The sequence below is a fragment of the Salvelinus sp. IW2-2015 genome, linkage group LG17 (assembly GCF_002910315.2).
Source record: "Salvelinus sp. IW2-2015 linkage group LG17, ASM291031v2, whole genome shotgun sequence".
NCBI lineage: Eukaryota > Metazoa > Chordata > Actinopteri > Salmoniformes > Salmonidae > Salvelinus > Salvelinus sp. IW2-2015.
Genome location: NC_036857.1, coordinates 13517605 through 13532414, shown reverse-complemented (window position 1 = coordinate 13532414; position 14810 = coordinate 13517605). Strand labels below are relative to the sequence as shown.

The following is a 14810-nucleotide window of genomic DNA, read 5'->3' as shown; positions in this document are numbered from 1 at the left end:
AATACATCAATAAAATCAATTTAGCCTCAAATAAATAATGAAACATGTTCAATTTGGTTTAAATAATGCAAAAACAAAGTGTTGGAGAAGAAAGTAAAAGTGCAATATGTGCCATGTAAAAAAGCTAACGTTTAAGTTCCTTGCTCAGAATATGAGAACATATGAAAGCTGGTGGTTCCTTTTAACATGAGGCTTCAATATTCCCATGTAAGAAGTTTTAGGTTGTAGTTGTTATAGGACTATTTCTCTCAATACGATTTGTATTTCATATACCTTTGACTATTGGATGTTCTTATAGGCACTTTAGTATTGCCAGTGTAATAGTATAGCTTCCGTCCCTCTCCTCGCCCCTACCTGGGCTCGAACCAGGAACACATCGACAACAGCCACCCTCGAAGCAGCGTTACCCATGCAGAGCAAGGGGAACAAGCACTCCAAGTCTCAGAGCGAGTGACGTTTGAAACGCTATTAGCGCGCACCCCGCTAACTAGCTAGCCATTTCACATCGGTTACACCAGCCTAATCTCAAGAGTTGATAGGCTTGAAGTCATAAACAGCTCAATGCTTGAAGCACAGCGAAGAGCTGCTGGCAAAACGCACGAAAGTGCTGTTTGAATGAATGCTTACGAGCCTGCTGGTGCCTACCATCGCTCAGTCAGACTGCTCTATCAAATCATAGACTTAATTATAACATAATAACACACAGAAATACGAGCCTTAGGTCATTAATATGGTCCAATCCGGAAACTATCATCTCGAAAACAAGACGTTTATTCTTTCAGTGAAATACGAAACCGTTCCGTATTTTATCTAACGGGTGGCATCCCTAAGTCTAAATATTCCTGTTACATCGCACAACAAATATATACTTGAGTATTGATTTTAAGAAAGGCATTGATGTTTATGGTTAGGTACACATTGGAGACAGTTAGTACACACACAACAGTCCTTTTTCGCGAATACGCACCGCATCGATTATATGCAACGCGGGACACGCTAGATAAACTAGTAATATCATCAACCATGTGTAGTTAACTAGTGATTATGATTGATTGTTTTTTATAAGATAAGTTTAATGCTAGCTAGCAACTTACCTTGGCTTCTTTCTGCATTCGCGTAACAGGCAGGCTCCTCGTGGAGTGCAATGTAACGCAGGTGGTTAGAGCGTTGGACTAGTTAACCGTAAGGTTGCAAGATTGAATCCTCAAGCTGACAAGGTAAAAATCAGTTAAAAAGGCAGTTAACCCACCGTTCCTAGGCCGTCATTGAAAATAAGAATGTGTTCTTAACTGACTTGCCTAGTTAAATAAAGGATAAATAAAGGTGTAAAAAAAAAAATACGGTGTCCAAAAATACCATTTCCGATTGTTATGAAAACTTGAAATCGGCCCTAATTAATCGGCCATTCCGATTAATCGGTCGACCTCTATCATTGATATTCCCTATTTTAGTAGGGTCAGTTGGTACAGATGGTGTGGATAGAAAGGTTACGGCCTTTAGGACAATGTCTCAATGTGTTTCTGCGTCCATATGACCGATTCTGTTGGACCAAACCTCAAATGCAAATAGCGAGTTGAAACTGCTTTCTGTCAGAGAGGAAGAAGTGATCTTCCATCTTTGTTGTGAGTGGCAGGGAGAGGGTGTCTGTGACTTTGAAGTTRCACACAGCACAGAAGGAGCAAAAGAGACGAGACCAAAAAGACAAATGCTCAAATAAGCAAACAAATTAAACCTTGATTCTTGCAGTACTGGCATTTGGAACATTGCGTTCAAACAAAGTAGAATTTATTTGATCTATTGCCCAGCCCTAGTCCCTAGGCTGGCAGGGAGCTCTGACCCCGGTCAATTGTGGTCTGATGTGGGTAGTGCACATAACGTGAGGACTCAACACGTCTCCCGAGGATAGTGGACTCAGACTGGGGGTCAGATTACTGAATGCTCAAACCCCTTTTTGTCACATGTACAGGTGGCCAAATGTCAGCATAGTGGTAGAAACGGTAAAATTACAGATTCTAATGAACGTTTGYTCAAATGGAATACTTTAGCTAGCTATCTCCAAGTAAAATCCAAGTTTATAACAACCACTGAGTAATCTATATTAGATATCTCCATGTGACCAGTAGTAAAGATGGTAGAATTAATCTTATTGCTGTTCAATTGATGAGARTGATCAAACAGGACAGGTTACATAGAGAAGGTCTGAACAGGCTTACAGAGAAGTGTCTGGGGAAAGCAAGAGCTGCACTGCTGAGAGCAACATGAAGAAGGAGAGGAGGTTTAGTGTCTAATAGTCTCTTYTTCCATCCATGGCCAACCTGCCATCCCTTCTCCCTGCACCTGAACCCCTTAACAGGCTCTCTCAGACAGGAGGTTATACAGTTGTAGCTGTCGGCCAAGGGCCCCGTCTCTAAAAGGTAACACAGCAGAACTCCAACCCCTGGCCTGCTTCAAATCTTATTCATCGTTCATGTAACCTGGACCCACGTACTAATGTGTCCCTACATCACCTGGACTAATTTGACGCCCATGGCCATCTGTCAACTATTCCCGCTTGACCATCACATCCCAGTACTTCTCCACCCACTTGACTAACTCATCTTTACCATTCGTCATTGTTACAGTTCATATGATATTGCATGGCTCATGACTTTACAGGTGTAGTAGCTAGGTTTGAATATTCCAAACAATGTCCTCAGTTCATTGCCATATGTTTTACCCTGCCTCATGTCACTCCGGCTGGTCCCAGGATTCCCAGCCTTCTCTCTCCCTCTCTGTCCTACTAACACTGTATCCACATCTTGGATACCCCCCAGCTCCACCGTCCCCTCTGCACATGTTGGCCAACTCACTKACCTAACTCCTCATAGAGGCTTCATTCAGAATGCTGCATAAACCATAGCATTACCATTCGTCAGCTTTCCCATCTCTTACACCCTCTGTTTGTTTTTTCTTATCTGTGGTTTTGAGCTTAAGCAGCAGGGAAGTTGCTTATGTTTTGAAAAGCTCAGTTAAAGACCCAATTGGCCAAGACTAAGTTTTGAGACTTGTGTGGACAGGAAGCACGTTCATCTCACTGGCTGTGTCTGGAAAAGAAAAGCCCTGGCACTCTCTCAAGCGCCTCCCCTTGGCATGACTGAGGTGCAGACAGTTATGGAAAGCTTGTGTGATTGCCATAGGCTGACACGTGCATACTGTTGGTTGTGAACACTGCCTGGGGTTCAAGGTTAAGTACCAGTAAGTCACGTGACTGATAAAGGCCCACTCGGTACAGTATGATCACTAGGGACAGAGAAGGTGAGTTATGGGAATGAATTACAGTACCAGTCAAAAGTTTGTACACACCTACTCATTCAAGGGTTTTTCTTTATTTTTACTATTTTCTACATTGTAGAATAATAGTGACATCAAAACTAAAATAACACATGGACTCATGTAGTAACCAATTTTTTTTTTAACAAATCAAAATATATGTTATATTTGAGGTTCTTCAAAGTAGCCACCCTTTGCCTTGATGGCACTAAATTAATGGACATGCTTCCTGGAGGCCATTGTTGATACAGTACTTTTGGTCATGTGGTGTATTCTAGGACGTCATAGTAAATGACAATGTGGCTTCCCCCAGCCCTAGAGACATTCAACAGGGAGGTGATTTTACAGCTTGATTCCCTGCATCAGGTCTGTCATCCCGGTGAACTTTCCCCCAGTAAAGCTCTCTCTGCTGGGGCTGGGCAGGCTGATTTTTGGGGTTCAACCTGGGGAGCCAACTTCACTGATAAACTAAGGTCTGTCTTGAAGGATGAATTCCTTTGAGCCTAGGTATGCTAGGTCTTGATCCGAGTAAGGCAGTGTGGCCGTGTGTGACTATATCCTCACTGTCTCTGCCATCTGTTAGGATAGGGCCACAGTCCGGTAGCTGTACTAGGGGCAGTGCCAGTCAGTTGGCTCGGCTGTGTCTGAGGGATTAACACTTCGGGCAGCGGCCGCCCGCAACCAGCCTTCCCAGTTTAGCTGCATGTGGCGTGCCCGTGTGTGTCAGCACTGGGGAGAGAATAGACTTTGGTCTCTACAAGGGTCCTGGAATATCATTACTGACAGAGACTGACAGCTGAGTGAGCCACTGACAGAGACAAAGTTGACCTCAACACTCCTATCTCTCTGCATCTCTTTCCCTTTCTCCTGCTCTCATCTACTATCCTCCACTCTCCTCGTTCTTTCTATCCTCCGTTCTCTCTCATAGGGGGGAGGAATGGGGTGAAGGGTGGGTCTGGTGCCAGTGATGATGACCTGGCATCTGATGTGCTCAGTCACTACAGCAGTGCCAGCGAGAGCGCCTCGGTGCTGGACGACAGCACAGTGGGTAACACACACCACACACACACACACACACACACACACACACACACACACACACCCACACACACACACACACACACACACACACACACACACACGCTAAGTCAACATTCATGTGCTCTCACACTACTTAACACAGGTGCATCATCCAAAGAAGTGTCATGCAGTTGATATAAGCTCTTTGTTTTGGTGCTTACCTGTCGTTTCCTTTGTGTCCACCACAGGAGCAGGTGAGCGACTAGATGAACAGACTGCCCAGGAGGAGACCGAGGACAAGCTGAAACAATGCATAGACAACCTGATGGACAAGAGGTGGGTCTTGCAGGATTTAAAATGTTTTTTACAGAGGGACTTACTGTACACCAAACTTCCCAGAAAACTAAAGCCACCAACGTTGCTAGTACTTGGGTAAATGGACATGAGGAACATTAAATCAGCTTCAACATAATGGTGTAGTGTAAGACGTGTCCTCTCATAACTACAACGTTAGGCAGAGCTGTGTGGAGACACACTGACGTGCCCCTCCCTCCTGTCCCTCGCAGTGCAAAGACACGCCTGGCAGCCCTGGAGTCTCTGAGAGGGGCCTTCTCATCCAGGCTGCTCTGTGATTTCCTGACAGAGAGACGCCTCACCATCAGCGACTGCCTGGAGAGGAGCCTGCGCAAGGGTGAGACTGACACCATGCGACTGTCTGTGATGATGGTGGAGGGAAGGAGCTAGAGGCTGAATTTACCTGCTCAATCTAGTCAAACGCAGGTTACTTTAGGTGGTGCTAGGCCAAGGAGATGAATCGGACCTACACACAATTTTTGGTCTACCGTGCCTTTATTTGTCTGGAAAATAAAAATTGCTGATCCAGTTGATCGTCTTCAAGTATACCTGAATTTAGGCTCTATGAATTCAGAGTTTTTCTTGACAAAGTCCTACAATAGTGTGACTTCTCTTGTTGACCTTAAGGATTGTAAAAGGTATTTTACCCTCCACCCTTTTTTATCCCTCTGTTTCTGTCCATTATTCTCTCCATTCTCCTCTCAGGTGGTGGAGAGGAGCAGGCTGCAGCGGCCACAGTGTGTGCCCAGCTGTGTGTTCAGCTGGGYGGGGGGGACGAGAGCGAGGAGGGCTTCAAGATCCTTCGACCCGTCCTCAGCGCCATCATGATTGACGGCTGTGCCAGTGTGGCCGCCCGCCAGAGCGTGAGTATCACCATTGGCTTTCATCACAGTCCTGTTGTCGACTGCAGTTTTCCACTGAAAGTTCATGTATTCTTGTAAGCCCACTCACAGTTGAAGTGTTTCATCTTTGTTTTCCCTGTCAGTGTGCCAGTGCTCTGGGTATGTGCTGCTATGTTTCTGCTGCGGAAGATGGAGAGGTGAGAATCTCTAGAAATCCTTTTCATTCTATTTCTCTGTAGCTGGAATAGAAACGTAGTATGGCAATGTTTCTCTTTCACTGTCTGTCTAAATCGCTTGCTCTCGCTCGCTCTCGCTCTGGCAGGACTTGGTAAAATCCATGAGTCATCTGGAAAGTGTGTTCACCACGTCGTACCCCAGCTGTGAGGGCACCCTGCCCACCCCCAAGGCCGGTGCCCCTGGGCTCCACAGCGCTGCCCTGCACGCTTGGGCTCTACTCGTCACCCTCTGCCCCGCCTCCCGCCTCACTGTGCTGCTAGACCTGTGAGTGAAACACACAGAACAGGTGCAGTGTCTTAAATGACACCCATTCCCCATTTACTACAGTAGTGCAGTATATTTGGCCAAATTAGTGGAATAAATGGGGAATAGGCTGCTATTTCAGATACAGACAGGATCTTGCCAATGAGGGGAAAAACAGCAATATGGCACCTTCAATAAAAAGTTAATTTAACCTGTTGGTTTGCTCATCTCACTTCCTCTGTCTCCTATTGTGCTCAGACATCTACTCAAGCTACAGGCCTGCCTCGAGAGCAGCGATGTGAATTACAGGATTGCTGTGGGGGAAACCATCGCCCTGCTGGTTGAACTGGGAAGAGATATAGAGAGGGTATGTTCTGCCTAGTGACCAACCAGTAAGTTTAGCCTTTTTGATCACAATGAATATCAAATCAAATGTATTTATATAGCCCTTCTTACATCAGCTGATATCTCAAGGTGCTGTACAGAAAACCCAGCCTAAAAYCCCAAACAGCAAGCAATGCAGGTGTAGAAGCAATAAGATTAGACATTGAGGACCTGATCCTAGATCAGCAGTCTTATTCTGAGACACTTTGTGAATAAAGTCCCTGGTCTTACTCACACAGGCTCAAACACAATGTAGATCCCATGGAGAGGAAGTGAGGAAATATCCCTCCTTATCCTTGAGTGTTTTTCTATGTAGGAATTTGAAGACAGCGACATGCTGTGTGAGTGCCTGAAAGGTCTTGCCACTGACGGGAACAAACACCGTGCCAAGAACGACAGAAGGAAACAGCGCTCCATATTCAGAGAGGTGCTGCACTACATAGAGGTGAGGAACCACCCGTCCCTCCACATACACTTCGAATGTTGCTTAATGGGTTTAAAATTCACACCAGACCAGTCTCTCTAACTGGAGACCATAGGTCAGTGTGAGGAGTATATATATATAATGTTGATTTTAATATGGAAATATTCTCTCCCCCTCCTGTGCAGAATGAGGACTTCACAGAGGAGAAGATCTGCTTTGGTGTGGAGGGCATCTACATCGACAGCTGGATGCGCAGGAGGGTCTACGATGCCTTCAAAGAGGTGCTGGAGTCTGGAGTGAGACACCACCTTCAGGTTAGGACAAACTCTAGGTCTAGAAGTGTTTGTGAGATAAATATACACTGCTCAAAAAAATAAAGGGAACACTTAAACAACACAATGTAACTCCAAGTCAATCACACTTCTATGAAATCAAACTGTCCACTTAGGAAGCAACACTGATTGACAATAAATTBCACATGCTGTTGTGCAAATGGAATAGRCAACAGGTGGAAATTATAGGCAATTAGCAAGACACCCCCAAAAAAGGAGTGATTCTACAGGTGGTGACCACAAACCACTTCTCAGTTCCTATGCTTCCTGGCTGATGTTTTGGTCACTTTTGAATGCTGGCGGTGCTCTCACTCTAGTGGTAGCATGAGAGGGAGTCTACAACCCACACAAGTGGCTCAGGTAGTGCAGTTCATCCAGGATGGCACATCAATGCGAGCTGTGGCAAAAAGGTTTGCTGTGTCTGTCAGCGTAGTGTCCAGAGCATGGAGGCGCTACCAGGAGACAGGCCAGTACATCAGGAGACGTGGAGGAGGCCGTAGGAGGGCAACAACCCAGCAGCAGGACCGCTACCTCCGCCTTTGTGCAAGGAGGTGCACTGCCAGAGCCCTGCAAAATGACCTCCAGCAGGCCACAAATGTGCATTCCACCTTTTGTCTATTCCATTTGCACAACAGCATGTGAAATTTATTGTCAATCAGTGTTGCTTCCTAAGTGGACAGTTTGATTTCATAGAAGTGTGATTGACTTGGAGTTACATTGTGTTGTTTAAGTGTTCCCTTTATTTTTTTGAGCAGTGTACTTTTTACAGCAGAGATATCAAGTATCTCTGCAACCAACATTGTTCTAATCAAATTTCTCAAAGGTTTTTGATGCTTGTTTACCTATGCTTTCTCATGTATCATTTAGTAATTGCTAATAGTCAGCTTGTCATTCTATGATATTTAAGGGTGTGCCTGGTCTTGCCTATGTAGTTTAATCCATTGCTGAGGGATATCTTTGGCCTGGGACCCCCTCTGATTCTGGACTCCTCTGTCAAAGCCAGCAAGATCTCCCGTTTCGAGAAGGTGACCCCATGTCCTATGAACTTTAAAATGTCTGCAAACCCACCAGCACATAACCACTGCCCTAAAACCATAACCACTGCCCTAAAACCATAACCACTGCCCTAACACCATTACCACTGCCCTAACACCATTACCACTGCCCTAACACCATTACCACTGCCCTAACACCATTACCACTGCCCTAACACCAGAAAATACTGTTCAACAACCACACAGTGCATATCATGTGCGATCTCCACTGTCTAATTAAATATATGTCGGTTAAACAAAATGTTTATGGGTTTGCCTAGTCTTCACAGGACCCAATAGAAACCTGCCCTCCATATTGGTATTCTTCATTTTGAATGGTGTAAATCGAACCTGTTGATTTATTTCTCTCACAGCATCTGTTCAACTCAGCGGCCTTCAAAGCCAGGACTAAACTAAGGAACAAAGTGAGGGACAAGAGAGCAGATGTGATGTGAGGAATGAAAGAGAGGAATGGAGGAGAGGAATTGATGGAACGTGCCTTGGCCCCATAGGATGGAGACTCTGAGTAGAAGAATACTGGGGTATATTTATTGAAGCGAAACATTTGTAACGTTGCAGATAGAAATGTAATGAATAGAGCTGACATGATTTCCTTTTCCAAATGACAGACAATCCTATCTGTTCTACACAGTACATTTCTATAGGAATGTTCTGTAACGTTACACCCTCCTGAACAGGCCCCTTGCCCAAACTCATCTCACAGGACACAATGGCTGCTGCCAAACCAGGGACTTTGCAGACAATGCAAATGCGTGTGTGTGCATGTTTTTTTATTTGTAATTTAACACTACATAATAAAATCATGACACCTACGGGACGCCTGAAAATCAAACAAAGGTGGTTTATTGTATCTTTTTTAATATTTTCGGAAGAATATCTTAACCATTTCTGGTCATGTACAGTATTTTATTTTCTAATTTATTGGAAGTGGGAGAACAGTACATTGATTTTTAAAATAAGTTTTGTTTACAGACTTCAGATATGGGAAGAGTACAAAGAAAATGTAAGTTTGGGTGTTTTCATGTATATTTCTATGCTGGTTGGTTGTGCATATAATCTATACATGTAAACTGAACAGAAATAGAAATGCAATATGTAGTGTTGGTCCTGTGTTCATTGAGATGAAATAAAAGATCAGAGAAAAAGATTATTTCTCAAATTTTGGGCACAATTTTTTTTTTATCCCTGTTAGTGAGCATTTCTCCTTTGCCAAGATAAGGAGGATGGATTATCAAAAAACTGATTAAACAGCATGATCATTAAACAGGTGCACCTTGTGTTGTGGACAATAAAAGGCCACTAAAATGTGCAGTTTTGTCACACAACAATGCCACAGGTGTCAAGTTTTGAGGGAGTGTGCAATATCCACCAGAGCTGTTGCCAGAAAATGTAATGTTCATTTCTCTACCATAAGCCACCTCCAATGTCGATTTAGAGAATTTGGCAGTACGTCCAACCGGCCTCACAACCGCAGACCACGTGTAACCATGCCAGCCCAGGACCTCCACATCCGGCTTCACCTGCGGGATCGTCTGAGACCAGCCACCTGGACAGGTGATGAAACTGGGTTTGCACAACCAAAGAATTTCTGCTCAAACTTTCAGAAACTGTCTCGGAATCTCATCTGCATGCTTGTCGTCCTCACCAAGGTCTTGACCTGACTGCAGTTCAGCATTGTAACCAACTTCAGTAGGTAAATGCTCACCTTTGATAGCCACTGGCAAGCTGGAGAAGTTTGCTCTTCACGGGTCAATCCTGGTTTCAACTGTACTGGGCAGATGGCAGACAGCATGTATGACCTTGTGTGGGTGAGTGGTTTGCTCATGTCAACGTTGTGAACAGAGTGCCCCATGGGGGTGTTGGGGTTATAGTATGGACAGGCATAAGCTATGGACAATGAACACAATTGCATTTTATTGATGGYAATTTGAATGCACAGAGATACCGTGAAGAGGTCCTAAGGCCCATTGTCACACTATTCATCTGCCTCCATCACCTCATGTTTCAGCATGATAATGCACAGCCCCATGTCACAAGGACCTGTACACAATTCCTGCAAGCTGAAAATGTCCCAGTTCTTCCACGGCCTGCCTACTCACCAGACATGTCACCCATTGAGCAAGTTTGAGATGCTCTGGATCGACATGTACAACAGCGTGTTTCAGTTCCCTCCAATATCCAGCAACTTCACACAGCTATTGAAGAGGAGTGGGACAACATTCCACAGGCCACAATCAACAGCCTGATCAACTCTATGCGAAGGAGACATCGTGCTGGATGAGGCAAATGGGGGTCACCAGATACRGACTCTTTTTATTTTTTTTCTGATCCATGCCCCTACTTTTTTTTAAAGGTATTTGTGACCAACAGATGATTTTCTGTATTACCAGTCATGTGACATCCATAGATTAAGGCCTTATGAATTTATTTCAATTGACTGATTTCCTTATATGAACTGATACTCAGTAAAATCTTTGAAATTGTTATATGTTGGGTTTATATTTTTGTTCATTGTCTATACAAATACATATGTATTCTAGGAGTGGACTCGAACAACAAAAGTGCCATATACCTGATCATGTTTTCCAAGATTGCCATGTATTTTGATGAACAATGCTATGTAACCCAAAGGATGAGGCAAATAAATTGATTATGGATAAAAGTAATAACACAGTAAGGCTGTTGTATCTATATAAGCATTCATTATTTTCACTGAGTGTTTATTTTAAATGTTTTAATGTTGACATTGTAATGTACAGATCAAAGGCAAGGGATGAAAAGTAACCATTTATGGATCGCTGCGGCCCACGGTATTAATATATCTAGTTGGATTTGATAGGGAAGGAGAACGTTTTCATTTTGTGAATCCACACTGGACAACAATTCAGTGTTGTGTTGCTGCTGCCCCCTTGCGTTTGGTCTCTTCCATCACCCCTGTTCTGCTAAATCTMATTCTGCACAAAATGGTATCATCTGCCGTGTCAACATGGAGCCCCTGGTAAAAGATGAGAAATTATTCTTGCATTTTTTGCAGATTTAGAAGTAATAATTTCAAACAAAATTTGACAATTTTGTTCCATCTTTATTGATTTTAAGTCAGCTCTCTAAACGTTATACATTTAAGCAGATAATTAATGTTCGTTGCATGCACGAGTTGCTTCATATCACCTGTGTTCAAACGAATCGATAAATGTGATTAGTTTGCTAATTGCATGCAGTGTAAAAGTGTTTCCAAAACCAGTCGACAGCTGCAGGTCTCTGTTAACTAACTCTACTGCCCCTCCCACCTAGGTACGAATGGAACCCGATGCTGTCATTACTTTGTACAAGGAATATAGTGGGTATCCCATTCCTATTATGCCTTCGTGACTGCGACTGAACCAGAAGGATGCATACTAAGCTGCATTACTAGTTTTTTTTATTTGTCGACAGGTGAGCTCTCTCACACACACTGATTAAACTATACAAAAGCCATATGCGCACAAGCTGATGTGTAATCAGTTTTTTTCGTGCATGCTTTTTGCTTTAAAATGTACCTTTAAAAAAAAAAATACATCTTTCAAACTTCTCCACACACTGCACTCAGAGTGGAGCCAAAGTGAGACAGTGGAAACGGACTGCACAATACCCAGCAGTGGACACTGATTCAAGAAGAGGACAGTGAAGAGCTTACCACCCTGCAGTCTCTTGAGTAGCAGACACACAGACAAGCCCCCACCTCACACTTTCCTGGTGCTGTCATGCCTTTGGACGATGTTACATAGTATGTGTGTAAAAATACTTTAAAGTACTACTTAAGTAGTTTTTTGGGGTATACGTACTTTAGTTTACTATTGATATTTTTGACAACTTTTACTTACCTACATTCCTAAAGAAAATAATGTACTTTTTACTCCATACATTTTCCCTGACACCCAAAAGTACTTGTTATATTTTGACAGGAAAATGGTCTAATTCACGCACTTATCAAGAGAACATCCATGTTCATCCCTACTGCATCTGATCTGGCGGACACACTAAACACAAATGTTCTGTTTGTAAATTAATGTCAGTGTTGTAGTGTGCCTGGCTCTGGCTATCTGTAAAAATATATATATATTTTAAATTGTGCTGTCTGGTTTGCATATTATAAGGCATTTGACACATAAGTACATTTGAGCAATTCCATTTACTTTTGATACTTAAGTATATTTAAAACCAAATACTTTTTTATTTTTACTCAAGTAGTGTTTAACTGGCTGACTTTCACTTTTACTTGTCATTTTCTATTAAGATATCTTTACTTTTACTACAGTGACTTTTGGGTACTTTTTCCATCACTGGTCTTGAGGGATGAATAAAGATGTTGTAGGCTCTCCCTGCTGTAAATGTAAAAGCTGCCTTACTTTTCCCTGCTCAACTAGGTTGCTGAGTTCCTACTCTGGAGGTCTGAAGGCGGTTGTCAGGGGAGCCAGCAATCGGGGTGGGACAATAATTTCTAGAGGTAAGGATGGAGTGGTCTAGCCTCGTACGAACCATCCTGATAGCCGTGTAGTGAAACAGAATGTAAGCTCGTGAGATCAGGATGGTTCGTACGCGGCTTGGAGTGTCCTGGGTGTRTCAGTCACATTTTGCCTCAATTCATTCACCTACTCTGATACAATACGTAAAGGTTTGCTTTTACTTTTATATTGTCTGTTTGTTTTCAGATATGGAGCAACTATGGCATGAGAAAAACTACCCCACAAAGTGCAAAGAACCTTGGGGTGACCCTGGACAACACCCTGTTGTTCTCTGCAAACATCAAAGCAGTGACTCGTTCCTGCAGGTGTGTACTCTGCAACATCCATAGAGTACGACCCTACCTCACATAGGAAGTGGCGCAGGTCCTAATCCAGGAACTTGTCATCTCCTGTCTGGACTTCTGCAACTCGCTGTTGGCTGGGCTCCCTGCTTGAGCCATCAAACCCCTGCAACTTWTCCAGAATGCTGCAGCCTGCCTGGTCGAAGCTCGCATCCGCTCCAAGACCATGGTGCTTGCCTTCGGAGCAGCAAGAGGAACTACCCCTCCCTACCTTCAGGCTATGCTCAAACCCTACACCCCAACCCAAGCACTCTGTTCTGCCACCTCAAATCAAATTGTATTGGTCACACACATGGTTAGCAGATGTTATTGGGAGTGTAGCGAAATGCTTATGCTTCTAGATCCGACAGTTCAGCAGTATCTAATGCAGTGGAAGTAGGAAGTTTACATACACTTAGGATGGAGTCATTAAAACTCGTTTTTCAACCACTCCACAAATTTCTTGTTAACAAACTATAGTTTTGGCAAGTCGGTTAGGRCATCTACTTTCTGCATGACAAGTAATTTTTCCAACAATTGTTTACAGACAGATTAATTCCCTATCACAATTCCAGTGGGTCGGAGGTTTACATACACTAAGTTGACTGTGCCTTTAAACAGCTTGGAAAATTCCAGAAAATGATGTCATGGCTTTATAAGCTTCTGATAGGCTAATTTACATATTTTGAGTCAATTGGAGGTGTACCTGTGGATGTATTTCAAGGCCTACCTTCAAACTCGGTGCCTCTTTGCTTGACATCATGGGAAAATCAAAAGATATCAGCCAAGACCTCAGAAAAAAAAGACCTCCACAAGTCTGGTTCATCCTTCGGAGCAATTTTCAAAAGCCTGAAGGTACCACGTTCATCTGTACAAACAATAGTACGCAAGTATAAACACCATGGGCCACGCAGCCGTCATACCGCTCAGGAAGGAGACGCGTTCTGTCTCCTAGAGATGAACGTACTTTGGTGCGAAAAGTGCAAATCAATCCCAGAACAACAGCAAGGACTTGTGAAGATGCTGGAGGAAACAGGTACAAAAGTATCTATATCCACAGTAAAACGAATCCTATATCGACACAACCTGAAGGCTGCTCAGCATGGAAGAAGCCACTCTCCAAAACCCCATTAAAAACGCCAGACTTGTGCAGTTTGCAACTGCACATGGGGACAAAGATCGTACGTTTTGGAGAAATGTCCTCTGGTCTGATGAAACAAAAATAGAACTGTGTGTCCATAATGACCATCATTATGTTTGAAGGAAAAAAGGGGAGGCTTGCAAGCCGTAGAACACCATCCCAACCGGGAAGCACAGGGTGGCAGCATCATGTTGTGGGGGTGCTTTGCTGCAGGAGGGACTGGTGCAAAATAGATGGCATCATGAGGAAGGGAAATTATGTGGATATATTGAAGCAACGTCTCAAGACATCAGTCAGGAAGTTAAAGCTTGGTCGCAAATGGGTCTTCCAAATGGACAATGACCCCAAGCATACTTCCAAAGTTGTGGCAAAATGGCTTCAGGACAACAAAGTCAAGGTATTGGAGTGGCCATCACAAAGCCCTGACTTCAATCCTATTGAAAATTTGTGGGCAGAACTGAAAAGGCGTGTGCGAGCAAGGAGGTCTACGAACCTGACTCAGTTCCACCAGCTCTGCCAGGAGGAATGGGCCAAAATTCACCCAACTTATTGTGGGTAGCTTGTGGAATGCTACATGAAATGTTTGACCCAATTTAAAGGCAATGCTACCAAATACTAATTGAGTGCATGTAAACTTCTGACCCACT

The 14810-nt window shown here is 43.6% G+C and overlaps 1 protein-coding gene across 3 annotated transcripts in view; it reads left to right on the top strand.

Annotated features, from left to right (window-relative positions):
* The window catches only part of LOC111976776 (interferon-related developmental regulator 2), a 28044-nt gene extending 17175 nt beyond the window's left edge, over nt 1–10869 (top strand). The window contains exons 2-12 of one of the 3 annotated variants that reach the window (XM_070447859.1): nt 4238–4354; nt 4578–4665; nt 4896–5020; nt 5389–5546; nt 5669–5722; nt 5848–6026; nt 6264–6372; nt 6706–6834; nt 6999–7127; nt 8078–8170; nt 8554–10869. In XM_070447859.1, coding sequence (XP_070303960.1) covers nt 4238–4354; nt 4578–4665; nt 4896–5020; nt 5389–5546; nt 5669–5722; nt 5848–6026; nt 6264–6372; nt 6706–6834; nt 6999–7127; nt 8078–8170; nt 8554–8634 — 1262 coding nt within the window. In that variant the 3' untranslated portion in view covers nt 8635–10869. Of the gene's footprint in view, nt 1–4237; nt 4358–4577; nt 4666–4895; nt 5021–5388; nt 5547–5668; nt 5723–5847; nt 6027–6263; nt 6373–6705; nt 6835–6998; nt 7128–8052; nt 8171–8553 lie in introns of those variants that run through there. The other 2 variants (XM_070447860.1, XM_070447861.1) reach the window with 2 other exon arrangements.
* The last annotated feature ends 3941 nt before the right edge of the window (nt 10870–14810 follow it).